The sequence below is a fragment of the Myxine glutinosa genome, chromosome 11, assembly GCF_964187855.1.
Source record: "Myxine glutinosa chromosome 11, kmMyxGlut1.1, whole genome shotgun sequence".
NCBI lineage: Eukaryota > Metazoa > Chordata > Myxini > Myxiniformes > Myxinidae > Myxine > Myxine glutinosa.
In genome coordinates this window covers 57,955,965-57,981,513 of record NC_136271.1, presented here as the reverse complement: position 1 = coordinate 57,981,513, position 25,549 = coordinate 57,955,965, and the positions used below count along the sequence as shown (strand labels likewise).

The window sequence follows — 25,549 nt, the reverse complement described above, 5'->3', positions numbered from 1 at the left end:
TTTACAAGCCACGCTTCCTGTAGAGGGTGTATCTGTGGTTATCGGGAATGATTTGGCCGGGGGTCAAGTTTATGGTAACCTGAGGGTTGGTAAAGAGCCCAGCAGGGAAAATAACGCCACACCAGCTCGGGATGGCGACAAAAGTGCCAAGTTATTTGTAGGGGGACTGAACTTCAAAACAGAGGAAGAAGTTCTGACCTCTGTCTTCAACAGATATGGGCCGCTGGTGGAAGTGCGGTTGGTAAGAGACTGGGAAACGCAACAGTCAAGAGGGTTCGGCTTTGTCACGTTTGCCAGCACAAAAGACGCCAGAGAGGCAGAGAAGATTTGGAATGGCAGGGATTTGGAGGGTCGGACCATAACAGTAGGGAAGGCATTTCGTAGACGTCGAGAGGTCTACAGGAGAGGACAACTGGGCGGTAGTGTTGGTGGTGGCCGCAATCAATATTATTATGGAGGCTCCCTGAGTTACGGCCGCTCCCGAAGGAAGGATTGGCAAAGTAGTGGCCGAGAAGGAGACCGCTATTCATGGGACTACAGGGACAAGTGGTCCCACCCTAATTATTAGGGAAGTTCTGAGAAGTTGAAGCACTGAATGCGGCGGAGCCGCCGAGCCAAGATTCCTACACGGATTAACCGTGAACGCCGTTCCTAAAGGCGTCCATGTAGTGAACTTTCATGCACGGACTAACCGTGAACTCCACGTTCCTCAAGGCGCCCATGTAGAGAACTTTCCTGCACGGACTAACCGTGAACTCCACGTTCCTAAAGGCATCCATGTAGTGAATACTCGGCTTGGCCTCCCAGAAAAAGTGCTATCGAGTGGCTTAACTTTGGATCTGTGATCAACCCCTTAACCTTCATTCACAAGAAACTGGCGGTCAAAGTCAGAGGGTCATGAGATGGAGTTTGATTTGGCAGGGACAATGTCGTTGCTGGTGCTTAGTCCAGAGTGAGTAATCTGGAGGGGTTGTGGTGAAATTTTGGTTGCTTTATTTTTAAGTGATAACTGTGCCCGGGGGCAACTGATAATGTGGGGGGGTTGAGTTATCTGGTTTGTTTCTCCAAATTGGCCGGCAAAGAAAGTTTTCGCTGGGTTCAAACTTTCTTTCTTGAAGGGGGGGAGTGTTACATATTTATGTGAATGTATGTGGATTACCATTCAGGTCTTTGCTTATCCGTGTGTAGTATATTAAGGGTTGTTGTGATTGGAGGGTCAGGAGCCCTTCTGAACAAGTGGCCGGAAACGGAAGTGACCGGAAACGGAAGAGGAAAAGACACGAGGAAAAAAGGACGAGTATTCTTCTTCCTCGCCCCGCACCGACGAAAGGTGGGATTGATTGAGCCGTGTGGAAAAGCGGCGTTCCGAAGCCCGCCTGGCGAGAGGATTCACCGGGACGTGTACCTGCCCGGTGGAGACGTCAAGTTGACGTGGGGCCGTGCATCGACCCCGCGTCTGGCACCGTTCCCAACACCGTCTAAAAAGACGCGTACGGGTCGCCCGTTGGGGCCTAACACGCCTGGCAAGCGGCGTGGGGCTTTTGGCTTGCTTTCCCGTCCCCGCGTCGCGTGGCCGCGAGGGGCTGTAGCCGGGGTGCCGGGTACGATACCTGCCCGGTGGAAACACGTCAACCCGGGGTTCGTTCAACCGCCCGAGTGCGGCGACGCCGACTATCATCTTGGTCAGGAGGGGCCCAGAGACATTGTGCGGGACCGAGACCAAAAGGGTGTCGTGAGTACTCACCGGGACACACGTATATAAGATGGCCATCTTACTCATAGAGAATTGATTGTGGCTGGGGAATTGTTGATGGTAGTGTATTGTTGATTGCTCGGGAAAAATCTCCGTGGTTGTGTCATTGAAATATTGTTGATGGTTGTGTATTGTTGATTGCTCGGGGAAAATCTCCGTGGTTGTGTCATTGAAATTGTATGGTATCATTACCATTGGAAATATATCCTTGAACATCAGTTGTCTCCTGGGTGAAATTCATATGGATTGCGTGGCGAAAGCGCATATATAATACAGCTTGCTGGCGGAGTTCCTCTCACGGTCCGGGGGTCACCGAGACCAGGTATTCACCGAGGGGACCACGTAACACCTGTCTTATTTAAACCTCACACATTTAGTTTGGTTTGCTCTTTGTTGTTGAAGTGTGTGGCGTCACCATGCCTAGATCAAAGGAGCTCTCTGAGGCCTTCAGAAAGAAGGTTATAGATGCCTACGAGTCTGGGAAAGGATTTAAAAAGATCTCCAAACAATTTGAAATCAATCATTCGACTGTCCGGAAGATCATCTACAAGTGGAGAAGATGCCAAACAACTGCCAACTTGTTCAGGCCAGGCCGCCCCAGCAGGTTCAGCCCGAGAGCAGACCACAAGATGCTGAAAGAAGTCTCTAAGAACTCCAGAATGTCATCACGGGACCTACAGGTAGCTCTTGCCACTGTTGATGTCAAAGTGCACGAGTCTACGATTAGAAAGAGGCTGCACAAATTTGATCTACATGGGAGGTGTGCCAGGTGGAAAACTTTGCTGTCCAGAAAGAACATCAGGGCAAGACTAAAGTTTGCCAATGAACACCGAGGCAAAGACTAGCACTTCTGGAACAATGTGCTCTGGGCAGATGAGTCAAAGGTAGAGCTATTTGGCCACAGTACCAGAAGACATGTTTGGTGAAAACCAAAGACAGCATTTGACCACAAGAACCTGATACCAACTGTAAAGCATGGTGGTGGAAATATTATGGTTTGGGGCAGCTTTGCTGCATCAGGGCCTGGGCAGCTCACCATCATAGAATCCACTATGAATTCTTCATTGTACCAGAGGGTGCTTGAGGATAATGTGAGGCCATCTGTCGGAAAGTTGAAGCTCAACCGAGGGTGGACCTTGCAAAATGACAATGACACTAAACATACCAGTAAATCCACCAAGAAATGGCTGAAAAGAAAGAAATGGAGGGTTCTGGAATGGCCAAGTCAATGCCCGGATCTAAATCTCATCAAGATGTTGTGGGGGGATTTGAAACGAGCTGTGCATGCAAGAAACTCCTCAAACATCGCACAGCTGAAATAATTCTGCATGGAGGAGTGGGCAAATATTTCTCCCAGTCGATGTCAGAGACTGGTAGACAGTTATAAGAAACGCCTACTTGAGGTTGTTTCTGCCAAAGGGGACAATACCACCTATTAGAGCCAAGGGTGTACTTACTTTTTCCACATGCGAAATTTGCATTTATGTTTATTTAAATTATACAATGGACTATAAAATGTAAATGTTTCATGATATTCGTTATATTATATCACCTCTATCTATCAATATTGTTGAAATGAAGATTAAATAGCTGTATGTTGAAATATGTTGAAAAAGTCAAAACTTTACATGGGGTGTACTTACTTTTTCACGTGACTGTATATATATATACGACTGGTCAAAAGTTTTAGAACACCTCAATATTTTCAGTTTTTATTGAATTTTACGCAGTTTAATGTCCAGTGAATAACCTGAAATGGTACAAAGTTAAGCAGTAAACTGCTCTAGGTTAAAAAAAAGTTTAGGTTAGGAAAAACGGGAAAATAATGTAAATTGCACAGTTATATTGTAAAAAAAAGGCCTTCTTCAGGGAACAAGTAATGCGTCAACAACTTACAGCTGTTCTGCAGCAATGTAAGTAAATTAAGCCTTGAAAGTTGATGCAAACAATTCCTCCAGGTGTCCCAAAAGCTGTTTACTTGATTACAAACCCCCTGTCTGTATAAAAGCAGTATTTGAACAGACTGTTATTACACCCTCTGAAGCATTACTTGGACAATATTGCACTGCAGGAAGTACTATATTGGAAACTGGAGGAAACTCTGACAGGAAGAGGTCTGGCAGACCCAAAGCCACAACAGAATCAGAAGACAAGTTTCTGAGAGTCAACAGCTTGCGTGATAGGTGGCTCACAGGACAACAGCTTCAAGCACAGCTTAACACTGGTCGAAGTAAGCAAGTCTCAGTTTCAACTGTGAAGAGAAGACTTTGAGCTGCAGGTTTGACAGGTCGAGTGGCAGTAAGAAAGCCATTGCTAAGATGGCAAAATAAGAAAAAGAGGCTTCCCTGGGCCATGAAGCACTGCCAGTGGACTACTGAAGACTGGAAGAAGGTCTTATGGACCGATGAATCAAAATTTGAAATCTTTGGTTCATCACGCAGGGTTTTTGTACGCCGTCGAGTAGGCGAAAGGATGGCTCCTCAGTGTGTGACACCAACTGTCAAACATGGAGGAGGAAGCGTGATGGTCTGGGGCTCTTTTGCTGGATCCAGAGTCGGCGACTTGCACAGAGTGACTGGCACCCTGAACCAAAAGGGCTACCACAGCATTTTGCAGCGCCATGCAATACCCTCTGGTATACGCCTCGTTGGTCAGGGGTTCATCCTACAGCAAGATAATGACCCTAAACACACCTCCAGGCTCTGTCCAAACTCATGGAATGGCTTCAAATCATGGAATGGCCAGCACAGTCTCCAGACTTAAACTCCATCGAGCTGGTTTGGGATGAACTGGACAGAAGGGTGAAAGCAAAGAAACCTACAAGTGCAACACATTTGTGGGAACTTCTGCAACAGTGTTGGGAAGAACTTCCCAAACAATATTTGATTTCCATTGTGGAAAGAATGTCACGAGTGTGTTCGGCGGTTATATCTGCAAAAGGTGGCTACTTTGCTGAGTCAAAAATTTAAATTAAATTTTGTTAAACAAAATGATTCTATGATTTACTTTTTATCTCCAATTGTTTATTTGTTCTATGTTATATGCTTAATTTCAGAGTACATATCAACACCTGGGTTGAGATTGAAACCCAAGCTAGACAGCTCAGAAGCGAGACCATCCTGCCAGTCCTACAAGACCACCTTTAACACCTTGATAACCGAACAACTTCGTGCCAAAGTAATAAACCCGATGCAATGCAATTCATTCTCCAATTAGTTTCTCACCTTCCCGTAGCTGCCTTTGCCAAGGACTTTCTGAAAAGCAAAGTCCGACGGCTTTGCTCTGTAATCACAGATGATATCAAAGTAAATAATTTATACTCTTGTATTCTACTGCACAATATATTTTTTTGTATCGTTGAAAAGAAAGAAATAAACAGGTGGCGTAGAGTCAAAAATGAATTAGCACTCCGTTACACAATGAGCCGCAAACACAACTTTTAACACTCGAGAGCGTCACGTGACTGAACGACTCCCATCATTCTTCGAACAATGACTTACAGAGGATTTCCCGATGGCCCCAAGTTCATCTCCGTAGCTTTGTTATTCTGCAAAGACAAACACAAGCAAACTCACAATTTGTTATACACTAAATGTAAACGATACATTGTTCATCCCTAAACAAGTGTAAAACAGTAAAATAACACACCTTGATAGCAATCCCTGACAAAGCTGATCTTGCATTTAAAGCTGGCATCTTTTCCATATAGATCCAGCACCATTGCATACATTTTAAAAATGAAAAAGGTAATGTTAACCCCAACCCCATTTCCATCCCCTCTCACCCCAACCCTTTTCCCCACCTGCCATACATTCCAGAAGTCCCTATTCCCTCCCTTCCCATTACTACATCTCCTTTCCCATTTCTTCCCCCAGACACCATAAACTCTTCCTCCTTCCTTTTATTTTTTCAATTTTTGTTATTTAACCCAGTTAGCCCCCCCCCCCCCCCCCCTTCCAAAGGCCGGAATGCTCCTCTGTATAATTATTTGAAAATTGTGACTCATGGCCAACAGGTAATCCAGAGGATACAGCAGGTGAGGAAATATCGGTACAGCCACATCACCAATTTTGTCAGAATTGGTTGCCGGCTTGCAGCATTTCAGTGTGGGAGCACAACTGCACCACCGATGCAGTGCCCCCTGTGGGTCAAGGAGGGAATTTTTCGAACTCCTTTCGAGTTCTGGTGATAATTCATGTACTCTTCATGAAAGACCCTGTGATCTTTAAGGGTCCATCAACTAACAAGTACAAAAAGTTTTAATTAAAACAAAAGCCGCGTCGATGTTACACAATGCCTAGATGCAGCTGTGCCTATAACATCGATGTTATAGGCACAGGACATTCCTATTGATTCGATTACTTGATGTTATTTTTGTGCAAAGTGAAAATATATCTCGGCAATTTCCCGTGTGTGGCGACGAATTTTTAATATATCTCGGCATTTTCCCGTCTGTTATTTCAGGCGGTGTATGACTGACCATGCCGCGATTTAAACAAAATATATATCTCGGCAATTTCCCGTGTGTGGCGACACATGAACGAAGCTATGCTCCTCTCTCCACATTATTGTGACGACGTATAAATTAAATATTTCATCGTGACGATTGTCATCAAATGGACGAATTTTTAATATATCTCGGCATTTTCCCGTCTGTTATTTCGGGCGGTGTATGACTGACCATGCCGCGATTTAAACAAAATATATATATCTCGGCATTTTCCCGTCTCTTATTTCGGGCGGTGTATGACTGACCATGCCGCGATTTAAAAAATATATATCTCAATGGACTTGAAGTTACAGGCCTTTGAGAATTCATTTCGTTCTATAAAGGGCAACTTTCATCGGATTTTCTTCCCGTTCTTTTTCAACCGAGTCTAAAACTATGTTAGCGACTGTGAAAAATGAAAGGATATATCGAATTTGATTTGAAATAAAACTGTGTGAGAGAGGAAGACACCACGGGCCTACAAAACAGGCCTCAAAGCTATGCGAGTTAATAAAATGGTGGATATTTGTTTATATGAAGGCTCTCCCAGAATGGGTGGAGCTATGGTTCCCAGAATGGGTGGAGCTTTGAGGTTTTGTCTTCTCTGCAAGAACAATAAGAAGAAGAACAACAACAACAACAGCAGAGGGCACTCTATGAGCAGCGTCTGCGACGCGGCTAAAAATCAGGGGACCCAACTTAAAGTCCATTTGAGGGACGGTGCACACATTGATGAATCACCTTGCAGGTGAAACACCAAGATGAGAGTTTATAGCTGGATCTGGATTCAAACCCATACTAGACAGGATTCAAACCCCCAATTCCCATGCCTCCTCCCCCCAAGCCCTCTCCCTCCCACAGATCTCCCGATGTCCCTGTTCTCTGCTGTTGTACTTGTGTGCTTCCCTCTCTCTCCCCATCTTTTCTCCCGCTCCCTTTATTGTATGTTTTGTGTGTCCGTTTTTTAAATTTTTGTCATTGATGTTTAGCTCTGTGACACGAGCCTCTATGTTGTATCCAAAAAAAAAAAAAAGCCGTCGGTTGATATTTCAGCGAATCGAGGCAATTCCCCAACGTCTAAATTGACACTGCTGTAAGATTGAAACCCGAATGTCTGCAAGCAAGGACAGAACTTACACGGTCATTGTGATCTTCGATATCAAAGAAGTCGGGCTCGCTGCGAGGATTGTCCAGCTGAAGAAAACCGTGAACTTCCGGCCTGCAGGAACATGGGAAATGGAAGAACAATGGAGCACATGTCATGGCACAGCCACGCACGAGCACATGTGATGGTACATTCCGAGTGCTTTCAGACCGGTCATGATAATGGATGACATGAGTCAATGTTGTGATGCACTGTCAGTGACAGATGTGCGTAACATTTCTTTCTCTGCCCGACACAATGCGAATTGAAATGCAACAACCAATTCCAATTTTGCACCATCCTCTTTTCGGGTTGCACCATCCTCATTTATGGTTGCACCATCCTCATTTATGGTTGCACCAGCCTCATTTAGGGTTGCACCATCCTAATTTAGGGTTGCACCATCCTCATTTTGGGTTGCACCATCCTCATTTAGGGTTGCACCATCCTCATTTTGGATTGCACCATCCTCATTTAGGGTTGCACCATCCTCATTTAGGGTTGCACCATCCTCATTTTGGGTTGCACCATCCTCATTTTGGGTTGCATCATCCTCATTTTGGGTTGCACTATCCTCATTTTGGATTGCACCATCCACATTTTGGGTTGCACCACCCTCATCTTGGGTTGCAGCACCCTCATTTTGGGTTGCAAAACCCTCATTTTGTGTTGCACCACCCTCATTTTGGGTTGCACCACCCTCATTTTGGATTGCACCGCCCTCATTTTGGGTTGCAACACACTCATTTTGGGTTGCACAATCTTCATTTTGGGTTGTACCATGCTCATTTTGGGCAAGATAATTCACCGCAGAGTATCACACGTGTCCCACCAATCATAGAAACTTAGGAAGGTAGCACCCAGGTTGTTTATAGTCACGTCCAGAGTCATCAAAGAGTGCACGTAAAACTGACGGAAGTACCACGGTGAAGCATTCGATCGAGAAGCTCCGCCATTACAATTAAATTAAATAACATGACCCTCATGGTGTTAGGCCAGAAAGCATTAATGCTTCAAAATTAAAGGCTTCAACAATTTCTCCATGGGAACCTTCAGATTGAGACTGGATTGGAATCTTGCTGTTTCAATGTACAGAATAATGGGTCACTTAGGATACTTCTCCACCTGCATCCTGTGCCGATAGGAAGCGGGCTGGTCCTTCAATGTCCCATGAGTGGTACCAAGCCTAAGCCGGAAAATTTCAGTGACAAAGGTACCAACATTTCCTTGAGGGTCTTGCGTCAGATGTGTCTTGAACGTCCTCAGGATTACAACAACCATAAGAAAGAGGAAGGATTAAAACGAAAATATGATGTTACTACCACAAATCAGACCCCATACCAGTAGCGTCATAATGAAATAGAGCTTGCGTTGCAACTCACAGTTTGAACAGCTCGGGGTTGGACATCACCGTCTGGATGAATTCATTTAAGCCTTCACTCCTCTGTTTGATGAAATCTGAAATGGAAAAATAAACACGACTTTTGGGCTGGAAGAAGGCTTCCCCGTGCGGGCATCCCATGTGCGTATCATGTGGAGTGCATCCCCACGCGCATATCCTGGCTTGGTCCGTATCTCGACGCGTGTATCCCATGGTGCTTGACCCGAGGAGTGTTGTGTTTGTATTTTCGATTCGAGTGGTTCCTGAGTGCAGTAAAACCTGCGTAACATCAGTCCGAATGTCCAGCTATGTATATAGTCCACATAAAGCAGTTATAGCAACACAACTACTGTTTGTGAGACTTTGGCCCATTCTCACGTGGATGGAAAAGGGGACACTCACAACGATTGTTCAGTGAATATCAAGTTGTGCAACAATTGTCAAAGGAAATAATGGTTTAGTGCAAAACAGTTGCCATCAAACATGACTTTTTCCATCATCAAAAGGCAAAACTAAAAGTTTGGAACTCTATAATGATCCCACAAAGAATCCAAGATGAAAAGCACTGCAATTGTCCCGGTTGAGATTTATTTATTTAAAAAATAGTTTTGGGCACCAATGACATCATCACCCACAACACATCTTTTGAGATTACATCGGCCTCAGCCATACTTCCATGGGAGGTGAAGAGGGGGGGGGGAGCAGGGGAGGGAGGAAAGGGCAGCTGCACCTTTCAGGTTGTGTTCTCTTAACAAATTCTGTGCTAAGAGCCACTGAACGCAGGCCAAAATGAAATAGTCCGCAGAGGTATTACCTGGATCAAAGTTATTCCCGAATATCCTTTTAGCTGGAATCTTCAAAGCCATGTGTGGAAACCTTTTCTTGAGCTGAAAATGGACAACAGTGGGATGCAGTTATATTCATGTTTTCAAAACAGGATTTGAGGCTCATAGAAAAGCTGACACACAGACAGACAGACACACAGACACTTCGGACAAACCAGACTCGTTGGCATACGGTGTGTCCGCTTTGAGTATAAGAGGGCAGTGGTTCGAATCCTGGCCAAGTCATACGGAAGACTTTAAAAACGGTCCATGCTGCTTCCTTGCTTGGTGCTCAGCATTTAAATAGAATAGAGCATGGACAAACAGCCGTAGACTGGGAATGAAATGGCACAGGCTTTGATGGGCCTAATGGCCTCCTCCTGCATTGAATTTCCTTGTAAGGAAATTCGTATTGTTATAAACATAGCCGATGACCTTGGGAGTAGAGATGCAACTACCCAGTGCACTACCCATTCCGAGTGCTGTCAGACCGGTCATGATAATGGATGACATGAGTCAATGTTGTGATGCGCTGTCAGTGACAGATGTGCGTAACATTTCTTTCTCTGCCCGACACAATGCGAATTGAAATGCAACAACCAATTCCAATTTTGCACCATCCTCTTTTCGGGTTGCACCATCCTCATTTAGGGTTGCACCAGCCTCATTTAGGGTTGCACCATCCTCATTTAGGGTTGCACCATCCTCATTTAGGGTTGCACCATCCTCATTTAGGGTTGCACCATCCTCATTTAGGGTTGCACCATCCTCATTTAGGGTTGCACCATCCTCATTTAGGGTTGCACCATCCTCATTTAGGGTTGCACCATCCTCATTTAGGGTTGCACCATCCTCATTTTGGGTGCTGGCGATGCAATTGTCTGTGCTCTATCCTGTAAATGCTGAGTGTCAAGCAAGGAAGCAGCACGTACCATTTTTAAAGTCTTTGGTAGGACTCGGCCGGGGTAGGTTCGAACCGCCGACCTCCCAGACTTGGAGTAGACGCTCTATAACTATTACACCAGTAATTACAACAGTTTAGCAAACTGTGAGCCACATGAGAGACTTGAGCATTTTTTTTTTACAGAACATGCAAAGTCAGACTGTATTATAATCATCCATGTTATTAGGAACCTTGTAGTTGTAATAAGGCACAAGTTCAGGGAAACTTTTACAACCACGGCTCTCTCAGACATGAGAAGAGTTCAAGGTTTGTGTAGACATTTGTAGAACATGTAAAAACTAAATAAAGCTGAAATTGTGCAAAGTTATTTCCGACGCTGAGCAAGTTATACAGGAAGAGACATCAACGCTGGTCAATGCATTCTGGGTAAAAACCAAAATGGCAGCCAACATTATTTACGTTATCTGGAAAAGAGGCGTGTTATTCGGTTTATTGTGAAGAAGAACACCAAACCAGATGACGTTCACAGGAGGCCGTCTGCACAATTTGACATGTACACCTTTCACAGCATTTAGATGACTCGGTCAATTCAAGCAACTAGGGCATGCCCGTACTATATATATATCTAAAATTATATCCCCCCCCTCTATTTACATGAAATGGTTTGGTCCAAAGCGAACGGCTTGCGAGTGGTGACAATCCCCCCCCCCCCCTCTATTTACATGAAATGGTTCGGTCCAAAGCGAACGGCTTCCGGAGTTTGGTAAAGAAATCGCCATCGCGTACACAAACGCGCAGGAAAGCGAATGAATCGCAAATTCGTTTTTATTAGTTGTAAAACATAGTTTAACGCCAACATAGTTTGCAAACGTGAAATAAATGAATACGCTCTCAAATGTGCCATCCGAGGCAGAGTGTGCCCGCCACGTTCGGCACACGCGATCGTTCGCTGCTCTCTGATTGGTTGAATCGTTTTTTGGACATAGCTCGGTAAGTAATTGTCCGATTAATATGAAACCTTGAAAAGGCACATCCTCGGGTCCCCAGCAATATACCTGGCAAGTTTCAAGTATATCGGACCCGTGGTTGTCGAGAAACAGCGGTCACAGACAAACAAACAAACGTACAGACAGACAGACAGAGATTACTGGAATTATAGATAGATTAGAGCAAAAGTACTTGGGAACTGGTGAGTGATTTTGAGTGTTGTCACATTTAAAATGCGCTCACTCGAGCAAACCTTACATGTGTTGAATATACTAGGGCATGCCCGTACTATATCTATATCTAAAATTATATCCCCCCCCTCTATTTACATGAAATGGTTTGGTCCAAAGCGAACGGCTTGCGAGTGGTGACAATCCCCCCCCTCTATTTACATGCAATGGTTTGGTCCAAAGCGAACGGCTTCCGGAGTTTGGTAAAGAAATCGCCATCGCGTGCACAAACGCGCAGGAAAGCGAATGAATCGCAAATTCGTTTTTATTAGTTGTAAAACATAGTTTAACGCCAACATAGTTTGCAAACGTGAAATAAATGAATACGCTCTCAAATGTGCCATCCGAGGCAGAGTGTGCCCGCCACGTTCGGCACACGCGATCGTTCGCTGCTCTCTGATTGGTTGAATCGTTTTTTGGACATAGCTCGGTAAGTAATTGTCCGATTAATATGAAACCTTGAAAAGGCACATCCTCGGGTCCCCAGCAATATACCTGGCAAGTTAAAAGTATATCGGACCCGTGGTTGCCGAGAAACAGCGGTCACAGACAAACGTACAGACGTACAGACGTACAGACAGAGATTACTGGAATTATAGATAGATAATTTTGGAGAATAATTGGATGTCAGACCTTTGATTTTCATTCGCACTTGAAATTCAACAAGGATAGTGCAAAGTGCGGACAAAAGGACCTCACGTTCCATTGAATAAGCATTTAAAAATTTCTGTCTGGTACTTGGCACAAATAATTTTTTTTGGACAAGCATGTTGATCACTCCGGTTTGTGTGTTTGTCTGTCCGCTCACTTATACCTGCCTACTGGTCTCAATTTTAAACCGATCTTCACAAAACTTCACCAAACGGTAGAGTTTGTGGTCCGACAGAATCCTATTTAGTTTTGAGGTCAAAAGGTCAACCACTTTTTTTTCGAATTTCTAAAATCCTCAATTTTCATCCGATTGACTTTTTTTTCCTTTTTTTTTTGTATACAGAATCGAGGCTCGTGAAAGAGCTAACACTTATCACACAAACAAATCAAACAGACAAATAAAATATATAAAAAGAGGGAGCAGTAGACAAGATGGGGAGAGAAGGGGAAGCACACAAAAGAACATTTGAGAGCAGGGACATCGGGAGATGTGTGGGAGGAAGAGGGCTTGGGGGGAGGAGGCGTGGGAAGGGGGGGTGGGGGGTGGGAGAAGTATAAAACACAAGGACACCAAGGACTTCCAGGAAAGAAGTTGGTATTTCAAAAAAGTGGATTTGGGGTGAAATTAGCGGGGGTAGAAAAGATCAAGGTTTTGGATGGGGGAAGATAAGAGATGGTGGTGAACAGATGTTTTAAAGACCTGGAGGGAGGAGTGGGATTGAAGAGAGTGAGGGAGTTTGTTCCAGAGGCGGGAGAAAAGAGGAATGAAGGAGTGAATGAACTTCAAATTTGAATGGGATTTACATATCAGTGAACTTAATTCAACCACCAACTATTTTTGAGATTAACATAGGTCACAAGGTCAACATAGGCCAAATTTCTAAAATTGTCAATTTTCATCTGTTTACCTTAAAATGTGAAGACGACTTGCATATCATGTGACTGAATTCAACCACCAATTATTTGTGAGGTCAAAAGGATGCTCTACTGAGTGCCATTCTACTTTGTTCTCTTTTGTCAAGTGTTGCTCTATGAGTGATTTTTCATTTGTTTGTTCATTTGTGAACAGGATATCTCCAAAGATTGTGGACGGATTCGGACGAAACTTGGTATACAGGTTGGGTGTGTGACAACAAAGAAATGATTAGATTTTGGCAAAAATCCTGATATGGATACGAGATTTTAAAATTTTAAAAGTGATTCTTCACCATTGAGAGATGGGGGCCAAAAGCAATATACAACACGATATGTTAAAGTGTTGCGGATGGATTATGACAAAACTTGGGGCTTTGGTGTTTTGGTGACAGAACAAGCTGGTTAGGTTTTAGTCAAGGTCCGATCAGTGGGATACAATTTACATAAACGGTTCAGATGTGCTCTACCGAGTGTTGTTCTATTTCAAGAATGCAACATGATGACAACAGAATCCATGATTTCACGCCAGCCATCATGGAGTGAAGACGTTCGTCTCCGTCCAAAAATATTCAAGGTGCAGCCCTCAGCTGAAAAGCTTATGACAACATCGATTTGGGACCAGAATGGTTGAATTCACGCGGAATGTCTTGAACATGAGAAACCATCATTGCATGGTATGGCGGTGACTTGTTAATCGATGAAGCGAGACGAACAATGCACAGATGAGGTCCAGGTATCGCGTCTCAGGTGTAAGACAATGAACGCCCTTGAATGGCAAATCGGTGCACTATTATTCGCGAAGGGATGAGTTGGAAAGTTCTAAAATCTAAATCAACCCCCGTACAGTCTGCGCAGGTCAACCTTGTGATTTCACCTACTCGGATCATTCGGAGAACATCTGGGTGGCATCATTTTTACAAATGAGGACCACGTCAAGCAGTGTCCTGAAATGGCTGCGTACCCATTCCAAAGATTGCTGCACAGACGACGTCGAGGTACGACCACATCGACAGGACAAGTGTACACATGTACGGTGAGATTACCCAGTCCTTTTCTTATTTTCTGGGCATAGAAAGTCCACATCAGCCACGAACCATCCTCATATAATTTTGGACAGCAACCATATTGGATAATTTTAAGTCACTGATTTAGGAAGTGTAAGGAGGGGGTTCCTAATGCAAGGTTCCTAATGCAAGGTTCCTAATGCAAGGTTCCTAATGCAAGGTTCCTAATGCAAGGTTCCTAATGCAAGGTTCCTAATGCAAGGTTCCTATTGCAAGGTTCCTAATGCAAGGTTCCTAATGCAAGGTTCCTAATGCAAGGTTCCTATTGCAAGGTTCCTAATGCAAGGTTCCTTATACAAGGTTCCTTATACAAGGTTCCTAATACAAGGTTCCTAATGCAAGGTTCCTAATGCAAGGTTCCTAATGCAAGGTTCCTAATGCAAGGTTCCTAATGCAAGGTTCCTAATGCAAGGTTCCTAATGCAAGGGTCCTAATGCAAGGTTCCTAATGCAAGGTTCCTAATGCAAGGTTCCTAATGCAAGGTTCCTAATGCAAGGTTCCTAATGCAAGGTTCCTAATGCAAGGTTCCTTATCCAAGGTTCCTAATGCAAGGTTCCTAATGCAAGGTTCCTAATGCAAGGTTCCTAATGCAAGGTTCCTAATGCAAGGTTCCTAATGCAAGGTTCCTTATGCAAGGTTCCTAATGCAAGGTTCCTACTGCAAGGTTCCTAATGCAAGGTTCCTAATGCAAGGTTCCTAATGCAAGGTTCCTAATGCAAGGTTCCTAATGCAAGGGTCCTAATGCAAGGTTCCTATTGCAAGGTTCCTAATGCAAGGTTCCTAATGCAAGGTTCCTAATGCAAGGTTCCTAATGCAAGGTTCCTAATTCAAGGTTCCTAATTCAAGGTTCCTAATGCAAGGTTCCTAATGCAAGGTTCCTAATGCAAGGTTCCTTATGCAAGGTTCCTAATGCAAGGTTCCTACTGCAAGGTTCCTAATGCAAGGTTCCTATTGCAAGGTTCCTATTGCAAGGTTCCTAATGCAAGGTTCCTAATGCAAGGTTCCTAATGCAAGGTTCCTAATGCAAGTTTCCTAATGCAAGGTTCCTAATGCAAGGTTCCTAATGCAAGGTTCCTAATTCAAGGTTCCTAATACAAGGTTCCTAATGCAAGGTTCCTAATGCAAGGTTCCTTATGCAAGGTTCCTAATGCAAGGTTCCTACTGCAAGGTTCCTAATGCAAGGTTCCTAATGCAAGGTTCCTACTGCAAGGTTCCTAATGCAAGGTTCCTATTGCAAGGTTCCTATTGCAAGGTTCCTAATGCAAGGTTCCTAATGCAAGGTTCCTAATGCAAGGTTCCTATTGCAAGGTTCCTATTGCAAGGTTCCTAATGCAAGGTTCCTAATGCAAGGTTCCTAATGCAAGGTTCCTAATGCAAGGTTCCTAATGCAAGGTTCCTAATGCAAGGTTCCTAATGCAAGGGTCCTAATGCAAGGTTCCTAATGCAAGGTTCCTAATGCAAGGTTCCTAATGCAAGGTTCCTAATGCAAGGTTCCTAATGCAAGGTTCCTAATGCAAGGTTCCTAATGCAAGGTTCTTAATGCAAGGTTCCTAATGCAAGGTTCCTATTGCAAGGGTCCTAATGCAAGGTTCCTAATGCAAGGTTCCTAATGCAAGGTTCCTAATGCAAGGTTCCTATTGCAAGGTTCCTAATGCAAGGTTCCTAATGCAAGGTTCCTAATGCAAGGTTCCTAATGCAAGGTTCCTAATGCAAGGTTCCTAATGCAAGGTTCCTAATGCAAGGTTCCTTATGCAAGGTTCCTAATGCAAGGTTCCTACTGCAAGGTTCCTAATGCAAGGTTCCTAATGCAAGGTTCCTAATGCAAGGTTCCTAATGCAAGGTTCCTAATGCAAGGTTCCTAATGCAAGGGTCCTAATGCAAGGTTCCTATTGCAAGGTTCCTAATGCAAGGTTCCTAATGCAAGGTTCCTAATGCAAGGTTCCTAATGCAAGGTTCCTAATTCAAGGTTCCTAATGCAAGGTTCCTAATGCAAGGTTCCTAATGCAAGGTTCCTAATGCAAGGTTCCTTATGCAAGGTTCCTAATGCAAGGTTCCTACTGCAAGGTTCCTAATGCAAGGTTCCTATTGCAAGGTTCCTATTGCAAGGTTCCTAATGCAAGGTTCCTAATGCAAGGTTCCTAATGCAAGGTTCCTAATGCAAGTTTCCTAATGCAAGGTTCCTAATGCAAGGTTCCTAATGCAAGGTTCCTAATTCAAGGTTCCTAATACAAGGTTCCTAATGCAAGGTTCCTAATGCAAGGTTCCTTATGCAAGGTTCCTAATGCAAGGTTCCTACTGCAAGGTTCCTAATGCAAGGTTCCTAATGCAAGGTTCCTACTGCAAGGTTCCTAATGCAAGGTTCCTATTGCAAGGTTCCTATTGCAAGGTTCCTAATGCAAGGTTCCTAATGCAAGGTTCCTAATGCAAGGTTCCTATTGCAAGGTTCCTATTGCAAGGTTCCTAATGCAAGGTTCCTAATGCAAGGTTCCTAATGCAAGGTTCCTAATGCAAGGTTCCTAATGCAAGGTTCCTAATGCAAGGGTCCTAATGCAAGGTTCCTAATGCAAGGTTCCTAATGCAAGGTTCCTAATGCAAGGTTCCTAATGCAAGGTTCCTAATGCAAGGTTCCTAATGCAAGGTTCCTAATGCAAGGTTCTTAATGCAAGGTTCCTAATGCAAGGTTCCTATTGCAAGGGTCCTAATGCAAGGTTCCTAATGCAAGGTTCCTAATGCAAGGTTCCTAATGCAAGGTTCCTATTGCAAGGTTCCTAATGCAAGGTTCCTAATGCAAGGTTCCTAATGCAAGGTTCCTAATGCAAGGTTCCTAATGCAAGGTTCCTAATGCAAGGGTCCTAATGCAAGGTTCCTAATGCAAGGTTCCTAATGCAAGGTTCCTAATGCAAGGTTCCTAATGCAAGGGTCCTAATGCAAGGGTCCTAATGCAAGGTTCCTAATGCAAGGTTCCTAATGCAAGGTTCCTAATGCAAGGTTCCTAATGCAAGGTTCCTAATGCAAGGTTCCTAATGCAAGGTTCCTAATGCAAGGTTCCTAATGCAAGGTTCCTAATGCAAGGTTCCTAATACAAGGATACCGAAACACGTCTTCCTATTTTGTTAGAGCAGGAATTTGGAATTTGGCCATTGTGGTGGCGATAGCTCACCTACTCTTTACGAAGTATACCATGGGATATTTAATGTCCACCAACGTTCGTGCCCGCAGACAGGGACGTCCGTTTAACGTTTGTACACATTGATGAATTACCCTACATGTGAATCACTGGGATGACAGCTTGTAGCCGGGTCGGGATTCAAACTGAGGATCGACATCTTCGAGGCGCGTGTGTGTAGGCCTACATCTCGACCATCCTGCCGTGCTTAACGTTTGCCTGAAAACACATACGTGTACAAACAAGGATGGGAAAATAGCAATTCTCTTGCACATTTAGACCAAGCATGTCGAGACGTGTCTCCGAAAACACGATTTCGTTGAGAACACCCCCAATGAAAGGCACATGAGCGTTTTCCACTCGAGGGCAAGGTTATCCATGGGAACAACAATCACAAACATCCTGCCTCGACGTCCCTGTGAGAACGCCATGGTGGAGTCTGGTTCCTCCACGGATGTGCAATTCTTGAGGGGATTTATTTGTCCTTTCTTTTGTGGATAATTTGTCAGTTTTTAACACGACCTTCAAGGCTGTTTGGAGGGCTTGTGTCATGAACTCGACCTCGTCATTAACCCATGTTTGTGTGCACGCCACGGACGCAGGTGCTGTCGGCTCACCGTGCTGAAAAGTTTGTCAAACTCTGTATATCTCCGCAAAACAAACCATGACTGGTTGTTGTTTTTCACCACAACCTTGTACACCTGAAACAAACAACACGCACACCTCGTCAAACCCCATTTAACAATTTCCTATTAAGTGACCGTAGGAGTTTCGTATTAAACCATCCTGGCCTCTGATCGTAATGAACACAAACAAAAACTCCAGTAAATAGGAGGGCGTTCAAAAGGGCCGATAACTGGAAACCATGATACACGAGTTAAACCGAGTCAGCATTTCATCCAACAAACAACAATCCAGAGTGGTTTTGTCCACTTTTCCCATTGTCTAAGGGCCCAGAGAAGGGTGCATAATCAGCTGCACAAGAATGGCGGTTTGACATGGTCGATGCCGAAGTCGGCAGAGGAGGTTACACAATATGGTTAATGGTGGAGATTTGTTGAATCAAGCAAATACCAATTCCAGATTCCGAGGGGATTTCCTTTGGAGCAACAATCCATGTTTTATGTGCAACTTTTGCCGTGTGTGGGTGTGGGTTGAAATAAAGCTCGACAGCATTCATTTATATGAGGTAAAAATAATTAAATAACCTCCCACTCCTGTTCCCCATGTTTGCGTAGAACCCTATCCCCTTCTCCTGTTCCTAAATGCTGGTGTTGAGCCCTACTAGCCCCACTCCCCCTTCCCTTCGCCTGTTCCGAAATGCTTGTGTAGAGAGCCCTACCTGCCCCCTTTCTCATCTTCCTAAATTTTAGTGTAGGCCTACAGTGCCTTCAGAAAGTATTCACACCCCTTGAATGTTTCACATTTTGTTGTGTTACAGCCTGAATTTTAAATGGATTAAATTGAGATTTTTTGTCACCGATCTGCGCATAATATTGCATAATGTCAAAGTGGATTTTTAAAAAAGTCTTACATATTAATTAAACCCCCCGAGTCAATACTTCGTATAAGCTCCTTTGGCAGTGATTACAACTTTGAGTCTTCTTGGGTATGTCTGTATCAGCTTTGCATATCTGGATTTGTGGAGTTTGTCTCATTCTTCCTTGCAGATTTGCTGATGCTCTATCAAGTTGGATGGTGAGTTTCGGTGAACAGCAATCTTCAAAATCTTTTCACAGATTCTCAATGGGATTCAAGTCTGGGCTTTGGCTGGGACACTCCTGGACTTTCACGTTCTTGTTTTGATATCATTCCAGTGTTGCTTTGGCTGTATGCTTGGGGTCATTGTCCTGGTGGAACGTAAATCTTCACCACAGTCTAAGGTCTTTTGCAGTCTGAAGCAGGTTCTCCTCAAGGATTTGCCTGTATTTGGCTCCATTCATTGTTCCCTCCATCCTTACAAGTCCCCCAGTCCCTGCCGTTGAAAACCATCCCCATAGCATGATGCTGCCACCACCATACTCCACGATAGGGATGGTGTTAGATGGATGATGAGCTGTGCTTGGTTTCCGTCATACGTAGCGCTTTACATTTAGCCCAAAGCGTTAAATTTTATTTTGACAGTCTTTTGAGAGTCTTTTGACAAACTCCAGGTGTGCTGTCATGAGCTTTTTTCTCAGGAGTAGCTTGTGTGGCGTCCCATGAAGCCTAGATTTGTGAAGTGCTGCAGAAACTGTTAGCCTTCCGGTAAGTTCTCCCATCTCAGCCAAGGAACTCTACAGTTCTGTCAGAGTGGTCTTTGGGTTCTATGTCACCTCCCTGACCAAGGTTCTTCTTGCCCGGTTGCTCAGTTTTGTGGGACGGCCAGCCAAAGGAAGTGTCTGAGTAGTTCCATATTCTTTCAATTTCCTCATGATGGAGCTCACTGTGGTCTTAGGAACTTTCAACACTCGATAAATTGTTTTACAGTCACGTGAAAAAGTAAGTACACCCCATGTAAAGTTTTGAATTTTTCAACATATTTCAACATACAGCTATTTGATCTTCATTTCAACAATATTGATAGATAAAGTGATATAATATAACAAATATCATGAAACATTTACATTTTGTAGGCCATTGTATAATTTAAATGAACATAAATGCAAATTTCGCATGTGGAAAAAGTAAGTACACCCCTGGCTCTCATAGGTGGTATTGCCCCCTTTGGCAGAAACAACCTCAAGTAGGTGTTTCTTATAACTGTCTAGCAGTCTCTGACATCGACTGGGAGAAATTTTTGCCCACTCCTCCATGCAGAATTCTTTCAGCTGTGCGATGTTTGAGGGGTTTCTTTCATGCACAGCTCGTTTCCAATCCCCCCACAACATCTCGATGGGATTTAGATCCGGGCTTTGACTTGGCCATTCCAGAACCCTCCATTTCTTTCTTTTCAGCCATTTCTTGGTGGATTTACTGGTATGTTTAGGGTCATTGTCATGTTGCAAGGTTCAACTTCGGTTGAGCTTCAACTTTCGGACAGATGGTCTCACATTATCCTCAAGCACACTCTGGTACAATGAAGAATTCATCGTGGATTCTATGATGGTGAGCTGCCCAGGCTCTGATGCAGCAAAGCTGCTCCAAACCATAATATTTCCACCACCATGCTTTACAGTTGGTATCAGGTTCTTGTGGTCAAATGCTGTCTTTGGTTTTCGCCAAACATGTCTTCTGGTACTGTGGCCAAATAGCTCTACCTTTGACTCCTCTGTCCAGAGCACATTGTTCCAGAAGTGCTGATATTTGCCAAGGTGTTCATTGGCAAACTGTAGTCTTGCCCTGATGTTGTTTCTGGCCAGCATAGGTTTCCTCCTGGCACACCTCCCATGTAGATCAAATTTGTGCAGCCTCTTTCTAATGGTAGACTCGTGCACTTTGACATCAACAGTGGCAAGAGCTACCTGTCGGTCCCGTGATGACATTCTGGGGTTCTTAGAGACTTATTTCAGCATCTTGCGGTCTGCTCTCTTGCTGAACTTGCTGGGGCGGCCTGGCCTGAACAAGTTGGCAGTTGTTTGGAATCTTCTCCACTTGTAGATGAGCTTCCGGACAGTCGAATGATTGATTTCAAATTGTTTGGAGATCTTTTTAAATCCCTTCCCAGACTCGTAGGCATCTATAACCTTCTTTCTGAAGGCCTCAGAGAGCTCTTTTGATCTAGGCATGGTGACGCCACACACTTCAACAACAAAGAGCAAACCAAACTAAATGTCTGAGGTTTAAATAAGACAGGTTCCTCCAAGATCCTCTCCAGAGATGGTCTGATCATTTGCACCTGAGCTGGTGCACCTGATTCTAATTTTAGGTATTTGAAGTAGTGATAAATGTAGGGGTGTACTTACTTTTTCCACATGCGAAATTTGCATTTATGTTTATTTAAATTATACAATGGATGACAAAATGTAAATGTTTCATGATATTTGTTATATTATATCACCTTTATCGATCAATATTGTTGAAATGAAGATCAAATAGCTGTATGTTGAAAATGTCAAAACTTTACATGGGGTGTACTTACTTTTTCACGTGACTGTATACCCTTCCCCAGATATATGCCTCCTCACAATTCCATTTGAGAGTTCTACAGGCAGTTCCTTGGACTCCACGGTGGGGTTTCTGCTCTAACATGCACTGTCAATTGTGGGACCTTATATTGAAAGGTGTGTTTATTTCTAAATCATGTACAATCAATTATTGAATTGGCTACAGGTGGAGTCCAATCAACTTGTAAAGACATCTCAAGGACGATCAAAGGAAATTGGATGCACCTGACCTCAATTTGGAGTGTCATAGCAAAGGGGTTGAATACTTATTGACTCAACACATTTCAGCTTTTCATTTTTAATTATTTTGTAAAAATTTCCAAAAAAGAAAAATCTACTTTGACGTTTTGAGTGAGGTATTATGTGCAGGTCAGTGAAAAAAATGGCAATTTAATCCCTTTCAAATTCAGGCTGTACACAACAAAATGTGAAATGTCAAGGGGTTTGAATACTTTCTGAAGGCACTGTAGAGACCCAGTTCCCCATCCTGTTCTGAAATTGCGAGCAGATCTTTATGAACCCTATAAAGGTTAGTACTGTACTGAGAATTAATAAGGTAGCAAACAGGCAACATGAAACCACCTGTGCTGGGCATGAGTGTGAAACCATAACCCCCCACTTCCCTCTCAATCACCCTATCCCCAAGCCAAACATCCATTGTCGGGGATGTGAACACAGAATGTGGACAGACAGTTATACCGTATAGCGCTTTTGCTTGCGGTCACTCTTCTCTTGACTGCTGTTGATGCTTGCCCTTGGAAGATCTGTGCCATTGTCCATGATGTTGGCTCGAGACAGGAAAGGCAGGTTTTCTGAGAACAAACAATGGTGCAATGTTAACCAATGATACCTAATATCATAGACATTTGTGAAATAACACTGGGGCACTTTCGGCTTGAAAACCTAAACCCAGCACCGGGTTTCTTTCAAATCAAGGCATCAAGTGTGCCAGTATGGCATTAAAATATTACATATGGTAGAGTGTCATCTATGTCACTGGAGAACACTCTTCATGGATTACTAAACTGAAAGCAATTGTTCGGAAAATTGGAATTTTTGCCATTGCCTCTAACTTGCCGAGCCTGGGTTTATATCCCGATGCACATCATCCTGGTGTTTCGGCAGCAGCGTGAAGCATCAATGTGTGTGCTGTCCCTGCTATGGACGTTAAACCTGAGGAGCCATCACCCAGCACTGGTCCTTAAAAATATCCCACTGTGTCCTTCACGAAGAGTAGGAAGGTTTTAACCGGCACCATGAACCAATTACAAATTCCTGCCAAAATGCTTCTTTTCTTTTTTTGTTAAATCGCCTTCAGTCAATCAGTATGTCTGGCCAGTCAGTTCATGAAGGACTTGGGCCAAAATGTTCCCCAGCCAATCCTAGGAGGTGGGAGTAATTGGCACCATTAAAAAGTAGTAATAATAGTTATTATAGCAAATTATAATTCTGACGTACATCTGGAGCCAAATAAAATATCAATATGGCAACAATTCACCAGAAACAAGCTATGTTGGAAAGAGACAAGGTTCACCGATAAATTGCAGACAGGCAGCTTTGCTCTTGGACAGCGAAGCCACTGTATTGTGGTATGAAAGTCCAGACATGCCCTGTGTGGCTGGGCCTTGCTGCTAGGCCACGGTCGAGGACAAGGCACTGTTTGATTGTATAATCACCCAGAAACAGACTATGTGAACCATGTGGTCTCACCGATTTGTTGTTGTTGAAATGGGTTCACGAGCTCTGTTTGTTGGGGGGAGACAGTACCAAAGCCAGAGACAAAGAAAGCGAGACCAAATTTAGAGTGCTGGGAGAGTGAGGACTTCGTCAGCGTGCTGGTACAGAGTCTTGGCATTGAAATACATCCAACAAGCAAGCAATAGGAGTGGTGTCCATGCAGCTGTGTGGTCTCCTGAGGTTACAGACAACGCCATAATATGGGGAAATGGTTAATAAATGAGCAGTAGTAGTAGTAGTAGTGTTCCTCTTTCTACAGTAAATAATTTTTCATTACTCCAGCTGAGTGTGGATCATTATCTTGCTGTAAGATGAAGTTTGGCCCAATACGACTTTATTTAACCACTGGGGATAGCATAGTATTGTCGTGCGGACCCTTCGGGTAATACCAGGGCTAGCGGATGGACCAAACGGATTTAATTGGAGGCGACGACCAAACACGGATTTTACTATCAAACGCGGAAGGAAGAAGGAGTGAAGAGGAAGAAGCGGCGGAAGCGCGTACCTGTGGATGGCGAACGAACTCAAACGGACACGGGGAAGGAAGGAAACAAGGAAGGAAACAAGGAAGGAAACCAAATTTGGAGCGCTGGGAGAGTGAGGACTTCATCAGCGTGCTGGTACAGAGTCTTGGCATTGAAATACATCCAACAAGCAAGCAATAGGAGTGGTGTCCATGCAGCTGTGTGGTCTCCTGAGGTTACAGACAACGCCATAATATGGGGAAATGGTTATTAAATGAGCAGTAGTAGTAGTAGTGTTCTTCTTTCTACAGTAAATAATTTTTCATTACTCCAGCTGAGTGTGGATCATTATCTTGCTGTAAGATGAAGTTTGGCCCAATACGACTTTATTTAACCACTGGGGATAGCATAGTATATTAAAATTGGTTTGTACCTTGCGGTAGTCAATATACTCGTACCATCAATATTCAGCAATTTTCCAACACCATTTGAGGATATTCACCCCCAAACCTGAACTGGACATCCTCCAATCTCCATGCTCAATTATTGGCTTCAAGCGAAGTCTTTCTAAGTTTCCGTTTTTTGCCATTTCCCATTTCTGAACAGAGGTTTTCTTACCTCAAAACATCCTTTAAGTCCTGATTTCAAAAGTGACCATCGTACTGTTGATGGATGGACAACGACACCGACACCTCTCGTACCAGTTATGTTGTCAATTCAATGCTTGTTTTTTAAATCTAACTTATACCTGAAGGATATTATCTTCAAGTATTACTTAAACTCGTTAGACAGAGTTTTTGGGTCTTCCGGTCCTGATATCGTCAATAACAGGTGATGTTTCCCTGTAGTTGTTGATTGTGCTTCAAATACACAAACAGGTAATCCTGATCGATCTGTATTTTGTGGTACGAAAAGCTTTTAGCTTCATGGACGTGTGGAAAGAGCACTTGATGTTAATGATGAGGAACACCCAACAATGAGTCATCAATTCGAATCGATTGGTAAACGTGATGGATTAGCAACTACAACACTTCATATTAGTCGTTCATGGATAGTTTACTTTGATTTGTGATTACAATACAAATTTTTGAGCACTCTGATCAATGTAAATTAAAGATTGCTGAATGATAAGCTTCTTATCAAACAAAGCTTCTTCTTCCTCTTCTTCTTCTTCTTCTTCTTCTTCTAAATGATTAGCTTCTTCTTCTCACCAAAACAAAGCTGTAATATAAGTCAACATTGTTACCCCACGTGTGCAAAGCAAAAAGCGGGGTAAAGTAATAAGTTCACTTTGTCTGTCTATCAGTCGGTGTGTCTACAAACATCAGTTTATGATTGAGGAACGACTTTAATTGAGGAGATTTAAGTCGAATGGGATACTTTGACCATGAATTAGAACATGAATCAGAAAATGAGCCTGTAGTTTATCAATACTTTGGCTATGAGTTCGTCCTGATCGCACATGAGCAGAGAGGAGCAAGATAAATTATTTTAATGTGTCTGCGTGTCTGACAGTCAAACAAAATTGAAAATCATTCCAAACAGCAAACCTACTGTTTTTAAGGACGTCATAAAGGACACAAACACCAGGACACAAACTATTTTCTCAAGATTGCGTGGAACATGGTGTTCTATGAACTCTCTAATTATTACAGTATAAACCATTAGTGGAGGCTTTGAATAAATTATTGGTGCTCATAACATCTATATATTGTAATTCCTGAATATGTCGAAGACTTTTGCAAAGCAGTGTGG

At 43.5% G+C, this 25,549-nt stretch overlaps 1 protein-coding gene across 7 annotated transcripts in view; it reads right to left on the bottom strand.

The window, feature by feature from the left end:
- Positions 1-25,549, bottom strand: part of SGK3 (serum/glucocorticoid regulated kinase family member 3) — a 96,192-nt gene that overhangs the window by 27,325 nt on the left and 43,318 nt on the right. For 4 of the 7 annotated variants that reach the window (XM_078786703.1, XM_068130683.2, XM_068130685.2 and 1 more), the window contains 7 exons: positions 22,293-22,405; positions 18,126-18,209; positions 9,582-9,654; positions 8,769-8,844; positions 7,380-7,461; positions 5,254-5,300; positions 4,978-5,035 (listed from right to left, as the gene is read on the bottom strand). In XM_078786703.1, coding sequence (XP_078642829.1) covers positions 4,978-5,035; positions 5,254-5,300; positions 7,380-7,461; positions 8,769-8,844; positions 9,582-9,654; positions 18,126-18,209; positions 22,293-22,373 — 501 coding nt within the window. In that variant the 5' untranslated portion in view covers positions 22,374-22,405. Of the gene's footprint in view, positions 1-4,977; positions 5,036-5,253; positions 5,301-7,379; positions 7,462-8,768; positions 8,845-9,581; positions 9,655-18,125; positions 18,210-22,292; positions 22,406-23,303; positions 23,475-25,549 lie in introns of those variants that run through there. The other 3 variants (XR_010986350.2, XM_068130682.2, XM_068130680.2) reach the window with 3 other exon arrangements.